The sequence below is a fragment of the Euprymna scolopes genome, chromosome 43 (assembly GCF_053919585.1).
Source record: "Euprymna scolopes isolate OS-2025 chromosome 43, ASM5391958v1, whole genome shotgun sequence".
NCBI classification, from domain to species: Eukaryota; Metazoa; Mollusca; class Cephalopoda; order Sepiida; family Sepiolidae; genus Euprymna; species Euprymna scolopes.
The window spans coordinates 15,782,418-15,801,366 of NC_136524.1; the positions used below are offsets into that span (position 1 = coordinate 15,782,418).

General features: G+C 33.8%; 1 protein-coding gene across 1 annotated transcript in view; it reads right to left on the reverse strand.

Moving 5' to 3' along the window:
• Positions 1-14,208: 14,208 nt before the first annotated feature.
• Positions 14,209-18,949, reverse strand: part of LOC145268207 (ubiquitin-conjugating enzyme E2-22 kDa-like) — a 61,987-nt gene continuing 57,246 nt past the window's right edge. The window contains exon 6 of the mRNA XM_080123476.1: positions 14,209-16,236. Within this exon, the coding sequence (XP_079979602.1) occupies positions 16,165-16,236 (72 nt within the window). The 3' untranslated portion in view covers positions 14,209-16,164. The remainder of the gene's footprint in view (positions 16,237-18,949) is intronic.

An 18,949-nucleotide genomic window follows, 5' to 3' on the forward strand; every position in this document is an offset into this window, starting at 1 on the left:
GTTATACTGGCAGCCATTCAATGTTGAATCTTGATCGATTTTCATTTTGAACTTTTCAAAACATTGCCTGCACCATAGAAAAGGTGCATCCTTCTTTAACAGTCCTCTTAGGGTGTGTAACTTGTCAGCTAGGTTTGTAATAAATGACAACAAATATATAATGAGACCTACAAATTCTTATAGTTCTTACATGTTGAGTGTGACATGTTTCATATCCCATTTATCTTCTTTTGGGTTTTCATTGTATATTATTCACAAAAAGAAGGATATGCCTTTGAGTTTGCTTTTGTATTTTGTAAAATAAAACTCAAGACCTCTTTTTGCATGATTTTATGCAAAACTTTAATTAGACACCAACATCATTAGCGATTTCTAATGCACCAATATTAATAATTTAAATAAAAAGTATATTGAGAAGTTCTTTTCTTTTTCTGCACAAGCGCAGTATTGTAACTTTTAGAACAATTATTTTTATACAAAACTGAATAATTGTCAAATTGTTATTCACCTTTCTTGCTTGAGGGTGACCCTTGCTTCTTAGTGGTACAACTTTGATGACCAACGCTGGACGATTGCCCTCTTGATCTTTGCCAATGTAGGGAGAGTGATAATCTGACAGACCTGGACCCTTTGACAACCTTTTTGCAAGCAGATACCAAGTGATCAACCAGGACTCAAGAACGACCAAAGTTGGAGACGTCACAACAAGGAGTACAGGTCCACAATAGCTCTTCTGCTGTAGGAATTTTGAGTGTTACATTTAGATGTCTTAGTTCCTGGCAGATTATTAAGCTCCCATCTATTTTGTGTGAGGTTTGAAACTTTCGTCTTTTTGTATTCTCACAATTTTTATGATACTTTCTTACCATTTTTTCACGTTCCTGTTTTATATTTTCTAGTAGCACAATAAGATTTTTCTTAGGTGCATTCATTAGTTGGTTGTTTGTTCTTACCAACAGAGTTTCACAGATCCTGGCATAAAACCAATTTTATCAAAGAAGTCTGCATACATATGTATCAATTCCTTGATTGTGATGTTTGTTTGTCACAGAGGTTTGGGCATTTTATTTCTTTACTGTGTAGTGTAACATGATGGTGGTCTTAGATGAGCTGATCTTTGTAAATACACCATGTAGAAGATGTTGTTATGCCACCTGAATTGTTATATTTACATTGTATGTTGGTACTGCTATAGCATTTTACTGAAGTTCCATTATATGCTAAGAGTGATAGTTTTTGTTGGATAGCCAGGATGTGTGTGTGTGTGTGTGTGTGTGTGTGTGTGTGTGTGTGTGTGTGTGTGTGTGTGTGTGTGTGTGTGTGTGTGTGTGTGTATTTCTTACATATGTTAATATATATTATATAAGTTTGTGTATTGTCTAGTGGTGTATATAACTGTGTCTTTGATATCTAATTAATTATATGGATAGTATAGAAATATTCATTGTGTCCTGCATGTATATAAAATATTCATTGTGTGTGCGACCGCTTTTTCACAAATACACGTAGTTAACAAATGTGACACAAATTTTTATAGACTGTTTTTCTTACAATCAAACGGATCATCTATGTCTGCTTATCTCAGACCAAAAGGACCACATACTTTCTTATTTGTCCAAACCCTGAAAGAACGTCATAACAACGAGTTATATTTTACATAACCTTTATTCATCTTATGGATTCCTTTTTTGGAGTTTAGCAGAGTCTCTTTCTACATTTTCACTGGTTCTTCCCCTTCTGCTTCCAATAGGATCGTCCACACATCTACTCACTAACATATTTCTCACCAACTCTTTAGTTTAATCTCTGTTGAGTATCTATTACATCAGCAAAACCCCAACCACATGTCCAAGGACACAAACAGTAAGCCAAAATCTGTTTACTTAAACTAACCAAATTCCATAACAACTGCGAAAATTCCTAAATCGCCTTTGTTTATTTTATTTCTGAGTTAAATTCCTGACTAAACATTCCAAGCTGTAAATTCACATCATCTAAAATCTAATCGTTTTATTTTTCTATGTGTACATGAGAGTAGGGAAGGTATATTGTGTGTATGCTGTTTATTGTTCACTGTACATATGCGTGAGGAAGTCACATACATTTTAAAAAGAAAAGACAAAAACATAAAAGAAAAGGAAAAAATAAAATTATGATTTAAAGCCGGTAATGGTCAGGAAAACAAAATGTCCATTGTAAGAATGTTTTTCCTCTTTGAAAAATTAGAATGTTCTTTGGTAGGATGTTCTTTGTTTTAGAGAACCATTTTTCTTTTCTTTTTTCGGTTGTTTCAGGAGAGGTGGTGGGTGAGGGGTAAAACTTTTTTTTTTACTTTTTTTTTCAAGATGGTTTGTTGATATAAAGTTGTTTTATTTATTTTTCAATTGAGCATATTTTCCGTTGCTTTCATGTTGAGAGCAATTACATTAGATACAATTAAAATACAATAACAATAATAATACAATAACAATAATAATACAATAACAATAATAATATAATAACAATAATTATACAATAACAATAATAATACAATAATATCAAAACATACAATGGGACAAGTCCATGTACGTAAAGGCAAAGCAAACAAATGCATTCAAAGTTTAACTTTATATATTACAAAATATTAGTCTTGAAGGAAAATGTTCAAATTGAAAATGTTCAAATTGAAAATGTTCAAATTGAAAATGTTCAAATTGAAAATGTTCAAATTGAATAGTTCATTGAGGAAATGAATAACGGAAAAAAGGAATTAAAAAGAAATGTTTATAAATTAATTTTTAGATAATATCTCTAGAGATGTGTTGTCAGAATCCAGCCCTATTTAGCACACAGTGCACACACAGACACAATGCACGACACTTTCAGTTTGAGACATATATAGTTATTGCCCCTTGCATAAGTGGAGAGAGAGAAGAGAGAGAGAAGTAAAAGTTGATAAACTTCCCTTTACTTCTCCCCCCCCCCTCTCTCTCTCTTACACCTGGGATGCCGTCCTGAATGGACATGTTAAAAACACACTCTTCCTGATTTTTTTTTTAAGTATGTTGTCCATAAAAGATTTGTGTGGTTTGTAGGTTACTCAATTTAGTGAGCTTATTTCTTTATTTGTTGTCCATCTATAAATGTGAGATTTTTGACATGATAGACTCTATTCAACCATTCTACTACAAATGGTGACCCGGCGATGTGATATTAACTTGCAACTTGAATACGCACTACAAATTCTTCAACAAGATGGTGAATTCTGTGCTGCCACAAATGACATCTCCCACATGCTTTGAGCAGTTTTTTCTCACTCAAGTGTATGTCTGTCTGTCACATGACTTCTTACCGCATATCAAACACCATGGAAGTAATACCTCAATATTTTTCTAAAATATGTGCACATAAAAACACAACCCGAAAACTCATTGGACACATAACTCATCATGGAAGAGACCACAGCAACCCTGCGACATGACCTATCTTTGAGAGATTGTAAACTCTCCCAATTTTTCCGACAGATGAGAAATCTTCTAGGACACTATATGATGGATGATCCATTTGCTCCTACAATTGTGGTTGTTTTAAATGCTGTCCATGTTCATCGGAGACAAAGACTGACTGTAATAGCAGATCGCATTGCTGATAACTATCACTGTGCCTCTGCGGTCCCCACCCACTGATTGCAGCTACTCCTTCAGTTTCTCTACTCAGTTCCAACCTGAACCAGTAGGAATTGCCGCCCTCACCAAGGTGATAGAAGCTCTTGTGGTAGACAGACCTTCATGCTCCAACCAGAGATACAACTTTCAAGGCAGATGTTCATCACAGCGACACAGGTCAACCTTGAGATCTGCTTCTTTTTTTTTTTTTTTTTTTACATTTTCACCTCAAACATTTTCACCTCAAACAAGGCAAATTGCCACTTTGGTGTAGGGGGCTACTATCAGGGCAGCAACTTCTGGGGCACTATGTTGGGATTTGGGCAGCAAGATATCGGTTCACGTTACACTTGAACTTCTGCATGTCAGTACAGTTGGGGAAGCAGGGACCTGGAATGGAATTCCAGAGTCTAGCGGTTCTGGGGAAGAAACTACTGGAGTAGAAAGATCTTTTACATCTAGGGATTTCTACTGTGTGGGGGTGGGATTTAGCTGCCTGTTGGCTTTGTCAAGGGTGTCTACGTCGTGGGGGCACAAGTGTCTGCAGTTCGTCAGAGCATTCACCATTAAAATACTTTTGGAAAAGGCAGAGGGATGCATCGTTTCGTCGATGGGACAGAGGCTGAAGCATCTGCCAGTTCAGGGCCTATCAGATTGCGACTCTCTTTTGAACCTTGTCTAGGAGCGAGAGACTAACAGCAGATGCACCAGCCCAAATGTGACAACAATACTCCATACATGGGCGAATGGTGGGTACAGGATACTTTCGAGTGTCAGTAGTTTTCTAGCATGGTAGAGAGAGCTTACCTTCTTCGCAGCGGCCCTGGCAATGTTTTCAATGTAATTGTTCCAACTCATGTTTCCTGTGAACGTTAGGCCAAGCAGTTTGAAAGATGTTCTCTCAGATAGGAGTCACTGGCCATTGCTATTTCTGGCAGAGAAGGTTTCTTGTAATTATTGAAGGAAACCAGTTTAGTCTTGGCAGCATTAAATGTGACCATCCATTTTTGTCTCTATTCCATTACAGATTGGAGGTCATCCTCTAGTGTTTTTGCCATTTCTTTAGATATGTGTTCATTTGTTTTCCTGTCATGTCTGTTATAGAGTGTGGTGTCATCAGCATATATACCCATCTCAGAGGCAATTTTGTCAGGGAGGTCATTAATGAATATTAGGAACAATAGAGGTCCAAGGATAGACCCCTGAGGCACTCCTGCATTTATATCATATTGTTTAGATGTACGACCATCGAGGACAACCTGGATTTTTCTCTTATCTAAGAAGGATTTAATTATGTTAAGTATTCTACCAGTGATACCGTATGATCTAATTTTCCTGAGGAGACCCTTATGCCATACCCTGTCAAAAGCCTTAGATATATCTAGAGCTACCGCTCTGCCCGCCTCCGCTTTGTCCAGTGAATGGTATATACGTTCAGAGATTACAGTGAGGATGTCTGCTGTGGAACGGGCTTGTCTAAATCCATATTGTTTGTCAGTCAGAAGTTTAGCATCTGTAAGGTGACGGACTAGAGCATGGTTAATTCTGATCTCAAATATTTTGGCGAAAAGTGGGAGGAGGCTAATGGGGCGATAATTTCATGGGTCAGTTCTTTCACCAGAATTCTTGAATACTGGTACAACAGAAGCAGTTTTCCAACAGCCCAGAAAGCAAGATTCATTAAGGCATTTGTTGTAGAGTTTGGAGAGAACTGGAGCTACTGCTTGATGTTACTACCAAAGATTTGCAGAAAAGACACAAAAATGCAAACAGCCATAAAAAATCAGACCATTTAAATGGGTAAACCGGGGGGGGGGATTGTGCAATGAATTCCACCCCATCTCTCCAACTTTACTTATCCGATACACTCCCTTGTCGAAAATTTTTTGTGGATACAAGTGCAGTTGTAAGTGTGATTCCTCTCACTGATAACACAGCAGCTGAATCCTATTCACTGCCACAAACGGCAGCTCCATCTGTACATTCAGTATCTCATTGCTTACTCTTGACCTTGGACACCGTCAACATTTTTCTTAGATTTTTATCATCACCAATGCAAAGACGCCTATACTCAGTGCAGATTTCTTTTATCATTTTAACCCCACTGTCTACCTGACAGACCATTGTCTATCCGACACGAGAACATCTTTTTCCAGTATGCTTTCCTGTGATACACCAAGCAACCATGCAGCAACTCCATCAAATACAGTTTTCACTAACCTGTTGAAGTAGTTTTCTGAGCTCACTCAGCCATTTTCTCATACAAAGGATACCAAGCATCATGTACACAACCATATCACAACTTGTGGTGTTCCCATGTATGCCAAGCCTTGCCATTTGTGCCCAGAAAAACTGACTCTCACATGCTCTGAATTTCAGCATATGATGGACCTCGGGATAATGCAGTCCTCAAATAGCCATTGGTCATCTCCATTTCTCATGGTTCCCAAGAAATTGGAGGGAGACTTGAGACCTTGCGGAGACTACCACACTCTCAATGCAGCCACTGTCCCCAACAGATATCTGATTTCACACCTGCATGATTTTTCTCTTTTTTTTATCTGGTTCTAATGTTTTTTTGTGGATCAATTTGGTTCATGCATATAACCAAATACCTGTATTTTTTGTGGATCAATTTGGTTCATGCATATAACCAAATACCTGTATTTTTTGTGGATCAATTTGGTTCATGCATATAACCAAATACCTGTCGCTAAAGAAGATATTTCTAAAACAGTGATCTGTACTTCTTTTGGACTGTATGAATTCACACATCTACCTTTTGGATTGCATAATACAGCCCATGCTTTTCAAAGCTATATTGATGACATACTTCACAGATTACCTTTCATTTTTGCATACATCAACAATATACTGATCGTGTTCCTCCCAGGAAGAACATTTGGCTCATGTGACTTAGGATTAAAACCCGAATATTGCAAAGTGCGAAGTCGGTTTTCATTCTTTTGGTTTCCTTGGACCCTGAATTAATAAATCTTGATTTACACTCTTGCCATTAAAAGTGCAAGCAATCCAAGATTTATCTGCATCTACCTCTTTGCGCCAACTACATTGTTACATTGGACTCGTGAACTTCTATCACCATTTTATTCTTAACTGTTCCCATCACTTGTCGGAGCTTACAGATAACACACATATAAAAATCTTGTTTCTCACAGACAAAGCCCTAGCATTTTTCATACTTTCAAAATGGCCCTGACACATTTTACAAAACTTTCTTTCATCAATTCCGATCCAAAAGCTAAGCGTCTTCTTTCAACTGACGCTTCTGATATTGCTGTTGAAGCTGTATCCCATCAGTGGATAGTCAAATGTGACCACTGTATTTTTCCGCTAAACTGAGCACTTCCCAGCATAAATACAATGTTTTTTGGAGGTGGATTGCTTGCTGTGTATTTAGCAGTAAAGCATTTCTGTTTCATGTTACAAGGGAGACAATTCACTATCTTTATTGATTACAAACCATTGATTTCTGCCCTTACATCATCTTTTTATAGGAAACATATTCCGAGAGAATTACAGCAGATGGATTTTGTTATAAGTGGGTGGTAATAGGCTAATAATGTCAATGTGAATTGTTTCGAATCTCTTAGATTCGAAAGAGAATGATGTAGTTTCTTTTTTGGTATGCATGAAAATTTTGTGTTTTTGATGTCGAAGACAACCGTTTGTCTAAGTTCATATATTTCTATGTCTGGCCAAAAATATCTTAATTTTATTTGGTTGTTGGTATGGGTCCTGGATGTGAAATATTACGAAACATATCAAATATGCATAGTGGTTCAGATATGTAATTCTGAGATTAAATGTTGATGAGTCACATGAGATGGATGAGCCTTGCATTTCATGTGCTTTCAAATAACTTTTGTATTTGATAAGTGCATCATCTGTTTTTTGTGATTTGCATGTGGCTTGCATATTACAGTGACAAATGGTCACTGCGCACATTGGTCGAGATAGACAGCAACAATGTTGTCCTCCTCTAATGTGCAGCACATCTACAACTTATACCGTGAAGATTGATAGATACCGTTGCTGGATATCTGATTTCATACGTGTCTTTTTCTTAAATGCTACGGACAATGGTTTATGATCAGAGAACAGGGTAACATTTTTACCTTCTCTTTGTGGTTTGAAATGCAAGACTGCCTGGTATGCCACTAATAGATTTTTGTTTAATGTGGAGTACTTCTTTTGGTTTTTTGATAGTTTTTGTAAGTAGAAATGAAGAGGGATTGATTCACCATTTATTATTTGAGGTAGTACTGCACTCATAGCATAGTTGGAGCTATCTGTCACTAGTGGTGTTGTCTGGCATTTGGATCAGGGTGTGTCAACATGGCTATTTCGGCTGAGATGTTTTTTTTATTTATTTTGGTAAATGCTTCTTTTTTAGGTCCGCCTAATTTGAACGTTTTGGCTGCAGGGTTGTGTTTAATGACCTCAGTTATTCTGTCTTGTTTTCTCAAATGGTTGAAATGTCTGAAGTCACCACACACTCTATATTTTGGAGTTGATTTTGGAACGAGGTTGATTGATTCGGACGATGGAGATTTTGATGGTCTCATTTTACTTTAAAAGTTCAGTGAACTCCTCTTTTGCTGCCTCACACTTTTTTTTGGATTGTTGTCAAACCTTGGCATAGGTTGGAGCATCTTTAATGTCTATAACATAAGTCACTCTCATAATAAGTACCAGGGGGTGTTTCTTTGCATGATCTGGTGAATTTGGGGAATTTTTGAAAGAGGGACCATATTCTTTCTGGTAGACTTAGTTTACCATTATATTTTGCATGTGGCCCATGACATATCTTTCTTGGACATAACGGCATGTTGTCTCATCCACTAATCTATTACTATAGTCCAGGATGAGGTCATATTTAAGGAAGGAAGTCTGCACATAAACAGGGTTGATAGTGTGTGAAATTATAACATTCCAAGGGTATAAATGAGGTAGGCCTGAAATGTCTAAATGTATTTCTCCAAAGTATTTTATAGTTTTTCCATTTGCCACTAAAAGGCGCATAGGTGGGGAATTAGTAGTTAGATTGGGTGTCAGACTGTGTGGTAGCTAATTGTTACATAGGCACCTGTATCTATAATAAAATTTATTGCCTGTTGTTGTCTAATTTTAGTAGCAACCTCAAATAGTTGCGGATTGCTGATTGTTACTAATTTCCAAGGTTTGTGAGTTAGGTTTTCTGGTAGATGAGGATGACATTATTTTGCAGTTTGATTTTTCTGGCTACTTACACCATGGTTTTCAGGTCTTTAATTTTTCAGCAAAATAAACTACTTGCGGTGTTTAGTTCTCATAAAAAGGCCTTATGTTGTCCTCATGGAGATGCTAGTGAAGCTTTGGTTCTTAATGATGGTGATGTGATAATATATACACATCTTTGTTTCCAAACTATTTCGTCCGCCAATGTGTCCGACTGGACTGAAGCATTTTGAACCGCTGGATAAATCTGTGGCATACAAGTTTCCCATCCCTATTGTCAAGTAAATATGTTAATAGCTTCCTAGCCATAGTTGTGGCAATAACCAGACAAATGCATTCAAAGTTTAAAGTAAATAAACTAAAGAAAACAATATAACAAAATATTAACCTTGAAGGAAAATGTTCAATTTTAATAGTTTATGGAAATAAAAGGAAAAAAAAAATGGAAAGAGAAATGTTTATTATTGTACTTTTTTCATATCTTCCTTCTGGTTTGGGGGAGTCGGGTTCAATGAGAGCGTATTCTTTTTTCATATCTTCCTTCTGGTTTGGGGGAGTCGGGTTCAATGAGAGCGTATTCTTTTTTCATATCTTCCTTCTGGTTTGGGGGAGTCGGGTTCAATGAGAGCGTATTCTTTTTTCATATCTTCCTTCTGGTTTGGGGGAGTCGGGTTCAATGAGAGCGTATTCTTTTTTCATATCTTCCTTCTGGTTTGGGGGAGTCGGGTTCAATGAGATTCTTTTACAGCAAAGGCAGATATTTCTCTCTACTAATTTCTGTGTTCCTTTTTCCCCCTCTTTCTTCTCTTGGGTTCAGAAAAAAAGAAAGGTCAGGTTTTTTATACCCACCTGTAGCTTGCAACTGTCCACCTTATTTTAGGTATGGAAACTTTTTTTGGTTAGAAATTAATTTTATAACTATTTTTCTTTTGACTGGAAGAATGTGCAGAGCCTGGCAACACACTGATGTTTTTAAACATTTTGTATTTGGCAATCAACACCCGTGTACTTTTATTTACTAGTCCCCTAAAGTGACAGAATTCTCATGCTATTTCTATGTTATGAGTTACATTGGCTTTGCATAGGTAAATGATAATGTTAACATAAAAACTTGTCAAATTCCACTTAACTAGGCCGATATTTCTAAAACAGCTGCAACAACCTCTTAATGTCTTTGAATTTTTAACAATGCCTTTTGGTTTGCATAACGCAGCCAGCATGTTTGAACAGTGATACAGAATTTAGATTTCATTTATAATTACACTAGCATTTCAGCCCGGCGTTGCCCGGGTGTTTGGAGGTGTATGTTGAGAAAAAAAAAGAAAAAGAAAAAGCGGTCAATTTTTTTAAACTTTGACCCCTATTATGTCCCCTTAACATTTATTGTTTTGGACTCAAATCAAGTTATTAAGTTATATCCATGTCCAAGGAACCTATATCTAAAATTTCAAGTGTTTAGACCCACAATTGGCGGAGGAGTTTGGTAGAATTCTCAAAGGTCAAATCGTTGAACTTTGACCCCTTGCTCGGGTGTTTGGAGGTGTATGCTGTGCAAAAAAAGCAAAAAAAACAAAAAAAATGGTTAATTTTTTAAAACTTTGACCCCTATTATGACCCCTTAAAATTTATTGTTTCGGGCTCAAATCACTTTATTAAGTTAGATCCATGTTCAAGGAACCTATATCTAAAATTTCAAGTGTCTAGACCCAAAATTGTCGGAGGAGTTTGGTAGAGTTCTTAAAGGTCAAATCGTTGAAATTTGACCCCTTAACAACCAAATTTCTGGCTGACACCCGTCACATCGATTTTCCCAAATCTCAGTACCCGGTATTTCAAATTTCGAGTCTATAGACTAAAAATTGACAGAGTTATTGCATAGGGAAATGTACACAGACAGACAGACAGACACACAGACACGTTCACTTTTATAGATATATAGATTGACCATATTCTAGTGTCTATTACCCAACCAGAGGAACATATAGTACATCATCTTATTTTTGGAGCCTTTGTAATAGTTTTAGGTCAAGCTAAACTTTGTTAAACATGTTTTTAGTGCTACTTCTCTTATCCTTTGTGGCTATGTAGGGAATTTCACCAGTTTATAACAGAAACTTAAGTCAGAACAATAAAGAAATGATTTTATGACAATTTTATTTTGAAGAATTGGAAAGGTCATGAGAGTACACTATTATTTGTCAATATTTTCTTAGGTTTTCTCCACTATGAACTGACCCTGCTACCTTAACTGTTCTACATCTACTAATCCAAGAACTTTTGTCCATTCTTTTAACCTGTCTATACCATCAAAGTCTTCTCTTCTGAATACAGCTCCTTACTCTGTACACATTTAATTTTCCTTTAAGATCATCAGAACTAAGCCTATCTTTAAAGCTATCGTATTGTTCTCATATCATTTCTGTCTGTGCCACACATGTCCCCAACCCTCACTGGCCAGTTTTAACTTCCATACTTCATCACACTGCACGATAGACTCTCCTTTTCTTTAATTAAGATAACTTTACTAACAGAACATGGATTAAAAAAAAAATTTTCAGTAATGCCTTAAACAGTTTAATGACTCGCGTTTCAAAAAGGATTCTATTTGTGATCGCTTTTAATATTTATTTGATAGTAGCAAGCATCCCAAACATAAGAAAACGGACTAAAAAAAAAATAAAAAAAAAAATATATATATATATATATATATATATATATATATATATATATATATCCAATAGGATAAAATTATTTTTAAAGGGTTAACTACTCTAAAACACTAAAATAACTGGAATTGATCTCTCATTTAAAACTTTAAAATTTTCTTCTTTCTGGCAAGTTTTTCAGAGTGTCCCCACATAATCGTCTAAAAAAGCAGAATCTTATTTCTTATTTTGGTGGGTAGAGTACAGATTTAACAAAGGGCATTAATCTGCAATACCTTTTTCATGTACAAAACTCTGAAAGCAGCAACTTCATTTTTGATTTTAAGTAAATTTGAGTAAAAAGAATATTTAAAGGTTATTTTTGTGCATAATAAAATTTTAAATCATTAAAAAAATATGTTTGATCCAAGAAAGCAAGAGAAAGACTCCAAGTTTCTATGTGGGGGAAGGATATAGGAAGTTTTGATTAAAACTTCAATTTTTATTCTCCTCCCCCCCTCGTCGGTTGTTAGAGGAAAAGGAAGAATAATAAAGTAAAGTGAAAGATAAGAGAAAGGAAGAAAAAAAGCGAAATAAAATCCAGTTAAGAGATTCAGCAGAAATCAGTCTTAAAAATAACTAAATAAAAAATCTAAGTAAATGCTTTATTTTTTTTTTTTAGTTAAGTAGAGAACTCTCATTCCTGCTCACACTTTTCCTCAGAGGCTTTTTGATTGGTTTAACATAAAAGACTAACAGAATTACATTAGCTGGACACTATTTGGCTTCTGATGCTTTCTCTTTCAAAAAAGCGAATATAGATTTCACTAATACATTAAAATAAACTTATTACTGCATTACTATGCAGCATGACTATTATTTGTTTGTTACTCGCAACACATTTTTATAGAACAAATTCTGGCTTCTTCAGCTTTAAATTCCACTTTCACAACACAAGATTGAAAAGTCTGGTTTTCTTTTTTTAGTAACTTTTTTGAAGATTAGAAAAAAAAGTTGTTTTTTTAAAAACAGAAGAAGAATAATGTATCTCCCTTTAATAAAATATAATAGAAATACTCAAATTAATGATACAGAAATTTCAATAACTTTTAATAGTTTTAAGGCCTAAGGCATTATAAGAAAAGTGATGGTGTGTTTAATAAGTTACTTGCTTATATTAGAAAAATAAAAGTTACTAAAATTGTTACTAAAATAATCTTGACCATCTGAAATGTATTCACTATCTGAATTTCCTAAATGCTGTTTATATCATTTGATATAATTGCGAACAGTGCCAACATAAGGTATCTTACCTCCATTCTTGTGTACTTTAGGCCAATAGTTGAATCGGTGTCACAATACACAAAAACAGCAATCTCTGCGAATAAGCATTGTGAAATGAAATTGGGAGTAGAAAACTTCAATATTGAAAACATTTCTCTCAGAGAGTGCAGGGCTGTTCATGTTAGGGAGTTCAAACCCTTCTACCATAATCACCAAGCTTCTTATTAGCCAATGCAGTCTTGACAAGTTTTACAATGCCATCATGTACATCAGAATCATCCACAAAATTCGAGCAATGTCACATCAGGTTCTGGCTCAAAGTTGCTTTTATTACAGGATTCAGTATCATCAATTATCTGTTGGGTAGCCATACACTTTGGCCCCATCTTTTGTGCAGGGAAATCAAAAGAAAATGTTAACTTGTCAAAATATGATATTTTTATTATACAAGTTAGACATGCTCCATCTAATTCCAAAAGATTATAGGGTTTACATCAACTTCATCAGTAGTTGTTATTCCAAAAACTGAAATTTTCCAATCCAAAAAAGATGAATACTTTTTTTTTTTAATATTTTTTTCTTTGTTTTTTTTTTTCTTTTAAAAAACATTTACTTCCAGATAAAAAAAAAAAAAAAAAAAAAAAAAAAAAAAAAAAAATGGTAAAAGTTTTCTAAAAATAAAAAAATTCTTATGCTAAAATCAAAATACCAATTTAAGAAAAAAAATTATTTCAATGTCAGGAAAAACCCATCCTTATAAATTCATTATTTGATCAGTTTTTAATCAATTTTTACTTCATTTTTCTTAGAATAGTATTGTAATCCTTTTTAGATGCTATCATATCAAAAAGAACATCAATAAAAGACGTGTGTAGTCTATATAAAGTTGGATATGTGCAGATATTTTTACGTATAGGAATCATTATGAATTTTATTACACAGCTAATGCTTACTAATTATAGGCAAGTTTTATACACAAAAATCCAGATACCTACAATTTTTATGAAATTTGAGCATAAATTTCTGTTTCAGTTTACCATTTGAAAATTCAAATATTTCAGATTTGCATTATTAGTCTTTACTTAAGCCAGATTCCCTGAATTTCAATTTCTTCTTTTAGATATTTTCTTAAACTAAAATCGTATAATAGATTTTGATCCAAATGGAAATAAAGTTTAGTAGTACTTGATTTTAATCTTTAAGAGTACATGAAAGTGGTACAAAACTGTTCTGGTCAGAAAATTAATTGTACTTATCTTGGAATGGGTAGAGGAAAATTATATCATTTTTCTATTCTTGCAAGAAATACAATTGTCAACATGTTTTATTTTTGCAATTCTCAAAATTAGTAAATTTTATTTGGAAAAGAGCAACAAAACAATAAAACACTTGGAATGGTTTAAAATTTTTATCAAACATGAAACCCAGGACTTTTGTTAGTAAAATAATATTTTATTGAATTTTATTGACTGTTTGGTGAACAGGACCCTGTCATTACTTGCAGATACAAACCATTAACAAAATTTCAGATAAATTAAAAATATGCTTTAAAATAGAAAAATTCACAAGTAAAAAAATAGAAAAAAATCTGAAAGTGAGCGAATAAAAAGCATTTTGTTGTTGTATGCAGAGTTTCTATTGAATTGAAGGCTGTGTATGCTTGCACGTTTTTAACTAAATATTTACACAGATGTTCATTTGTACCATCTTTCCCTTGCGCACACACACACGCACACACACTCAAAAGATGTGCATTTAAGTCTTCATTAGAATTTGTAGCCTGTTACATGGACATTCAATGTTTTAATCTTTTTCAGAAGATTATCTAATAAGTTGTCCTACAAGTAAATTGTCCTAAAATCTCAAAATTATTGGAGTTGTTACATTTTAAACATACTAAGTAATAGCTTCTTAAATTAAACTGCAAAAATATTAATAAACAAGTTCTAGATTCAAAATTATATTTACACAAGATGAAATTGAAAATGAAAAGTCATTGACAGATGTTTGTTACAATTTTCTGACATTTTCTTTTTGGAAGTAATCACATTCATGCAAGTTGATACTATCAATATAAATGCTGAAGCTTATCTACGAAATGTGGATTCTTGAAAAGGAAAATATTAAACCAAATCTAATTTTTCTTTAATTTGAAAAGGAAATAGTAACATGCATAAAAAAACTGGTATTAGAAATGCTGAACTTTAAGGAAAACAAAAAATCCATACACATATAAGAAAACAAAAAGGAAAACAAACCTACAAGCTTTGCTAAAGCACTAAATTTAATAAAGAGTGATCTAAAAAATTATGAATGGAAAGTAATAGCTAAAATATAACAAAAAAAAAATAAAAAAACAAAAACAAAAGGCAATGCACAAATAAAAAATTTGATTTTATCAAATTTTTTATCAATTTTTTTTCTCTCAAACAACCGTATAATAAAATAAATATTAATAAATGAAATACTCTAACAAACATTCTTAAAATACATGTTTGACGAGAGCAACAGATGTCAAGAATTTATTTATTAATTTATTTTAATTAACAATATCACTTGTAAAATCAAGTAGTGTTTCTGAATAAAAACAGGTTGTTGGCTGGGCAAGAAGACATTCACTTCCAGCTAAAAGACAGCAATAAAATGAATAAAAAATGGAAAAGAAAAAAAAGCAGTTTTCTCATTGTAGATAAGATTTGCAATGAGAAAGAGTTAGGGTTAGAAAAAGAGGGTTATGGAGAGAGAGTGTTAAATAGGGAGAGAGAAAATTAGAGAGTGGGAAAGAAAAAAGTATCTACTGTTACACATACACACCGCGTTTGTAGTTTCAATGCATTTGTGTACAGAGACAGACAACCACTATGACACTTTATGAGCTGTCACTAAACCTTGTAAAATTTTAGAACTGAAAGCAAAATATCTTTATTAAATTTCAAAGAAAATTAACAAAACTAAAAATGGACAGAAATGTAAAGGTTCATGCTGTTCATTTCAATTTTAGTTGTCCACCTCCCAAAACAATGTTTCTCCTCCTTTTTATTCTTTTCAAAATTCCAACCACTAGGAACTCTTGTCCAAATATTTCTTTAATGATTTATATTTTTTCTTCTTTCACTTTTTTCCTTACAAATTTGATTGTACATTGTGATAAGATCATGTTTTTTTTAAATCCTTACTTTTGTTGATATTTTTCAACAATCGCAAATGCATTAAAAACTTAGTTTTCGTAGTTTTAGTATAAACGTTATATTTCAAACAACGTTTATGTACTGTTGGTAGGCTGCAAGGTGAGGCCAAGGTCACAAGAAGAAAAAAAAAGTGGTATGGCATGTAACAATTTATGTCTGCCATTAGCTTAGTAAGAAGTCTGTTGCTTGGGCTGTGTCCCAGTTGTGTGAGGATAAGGCTACTCTGGCTTGGTCCTGGAGATAGAAAAGTAAAGGAAAAAATCATTTAGTATTAGAAATACTAAAATAAAAAAATAAAATAGCTTTAAAAAGTTTGCAACTTGAAAATTGCTGTGTTGTGAAAATTCTTTGGTAACTATAAAAATATGATAACCAAGAAAATATGAGAAATATCAGAATAATCAATTGCAATAAAAAGTTCATTTTTTTTACAGAAAACCAGACAATTTTCAAGGATTAAGACTGATGTCAGAAAGTGAGAAATGGTTTCATAGTGTAAGTATATTAATGATAATGAGTTAGGCTCTGACTCCCATCTGGCATCAATTTAAATAAATGGCTCTCATCTTGGGGGGGGGAGGCTACATGTTTTGACAAGCATCTAGGTCTGACCTTTACTTCTTATAGATAGAGTACTGTTGCCACATGTGGGCAGGAGCTGCTAGGAAGATCTTATCCTGTCTTGACAGTGTTGAAAACAGAGTTTGTAGCCTAGTAGGGGATGCCCTTTTCTCTTTCCTGCAACCTCTTTCCCACAGAAGAGACATTGCGAGCCTGTTTCTACTATCATTATTTTCATGGCAAGTGCTTGTCTGAGCTCCAATCTATGGCTCCCTCCTTGCCAAACTTTCAAGAACACTCATCTGGCTAAAACCACTATCAATAATTTCCTCCACTCTCAAAATCTAAACGTGGTTCCATGAACAAAGCTTCTTAGAACTGTCCGCCTGTGGAACTATGTTCCATTTTCCTGCTTTCCAACTAACTACAATATGGTTGTCTTAGTCCAACATAAACAAATCCCTTGATGAGCCATTCCTTTTATGTAATCCAATTTACCAAATTTCCACTACCAACGATTAATACACTATTGTCCCAATGACAACTGTGCACTCATTAACCCTTATTTTCAGGTGACTTCTGATAAAAGGTAACTTCTATGAAAAAAAAAAAAGCCAACATCTTTGCAAAGAAATTTTAAGAACAAAAAAAGAAATGTTTTTAGATATAATTTCATTACAGATAAAATCTATTTGCAGACAAACTGTTGCAGTAGAATTGTAATTAAATGCATCTGGTCCAATTTATTAAAGGTGCTTCATCCTTAAAATTATTAAATTTATTAAAGGTGCTTCATACTTAAAATTATCTTATTCCCTCTCCAATTCTACAGAAACGATAACATACAATTCATTTTAAAAATATTTTTGGTTATTCAGCTGTATGTATTATGTAGCTTTCTTTCGATCAAATGAATATATTTAGATTGATATATTTAGATTAATAACTTATGAGGAGGTCATTGACGTATAAGGATTTCCTAAGTCATGTCATTGATGCTGCGTTGTGTTAAACCTATATGTTCTTTCATATTTGACAAAGTGGATCCCATCTATACCCTAAAATTCTGTTGGATAAAAAACTGGAAATGAATAAAGACAATGTTGTAGTCTGATAATATGTAAATCTCTTAAAATTCCATGTTTCAATGTCATTTTTCAAGATCAACTTATTGATCTCATATAAACTCCTCTAGTTTTCAAGACTGACTATAGAGCACATAATTTCTGACAAGGACAGATATACTATGTGATCCTCCAAGGCCAGAATCTTTTGTACAGCTAAAATGTTGTCTTTTTTATGCTATTTTGTTGTTACTTTTAACTTGCAATACACACCAACCATAAAACGTTTTGGATATGTCAAAATATCAAGTGGATCTACTAAAATAGTTTTATCTTCAGAACAAAGACACTTAAAATTCCTCAAAATACCATTTTGTTCAGAAATCAATATCCTTTCAAATGCTTTATTAGATTAAAATCTACAGGATAGATTTGTAGAATTTTATTAGATTTTTTATGGAAATCGCTTGCCACTTTGAAGCCACTTGATGTAAGGAGTTAACAGAAACTAAAGCTAATTATTGAAAACATAGGAGATCCTTACTGATCTTAGTCTTGAAAAGGCCAAGACTGTAGGTAGAAGGAAAGCAGTGAGCAGGAAGAGAGTTCCACAACCTTCCAGAACAGAACTATTGGAACAAAAAGTTGTATTAAAATGGAGTATTAAAATAATGAATTGATGGTGACCTCTAGACCAACAAATCAAATGAGCTGGAACAAAAGAAGCAGATCAGACAATTCTGAGGCATACATGCCATAATAATATTTGTACAAAAGACTGAGACTAACAACATTATGATGCTTATATCTGAGAGAGAGCTGTAGTGTAAAAGTGTCGGCCAATCAAATTACAGATACATTTCTGCAATTTATCAAGAACCTTCAAATCAAACACAGTTTCACAAATCCAAATATGACAACAATACATAGTCTGATCTTAGATTTGTAGAGATAAAGAATAGTCTCAAGTGTGAGAAAGTGTTTTGAGCGATAGAGATAATCTATTTTATAAGAAGCAGAAAGAACAATGGATTTAATATATGAACTCCAAGAAAAATTTGACCAAAAAGTTTTAGAGTCGATTTCTCATTGAGAGCAAAGCCATCCATAAGAATCTTAGGAAGAAAAGAGACATGCCTGCGATTAAAAGACAATAGTTGAGTCTTAAAAGGATTAAACAAAACAAACCATTTCTTATGCAAATTCATAACTGAATTCAAATCAACTTCAAGATCAACTACATATTTCAACTGATCCAAGAAAGATGGGCAAGAAGTAATACCAAAATAGAGGGTGGTGGCATCCACATAAATGTTAATTTT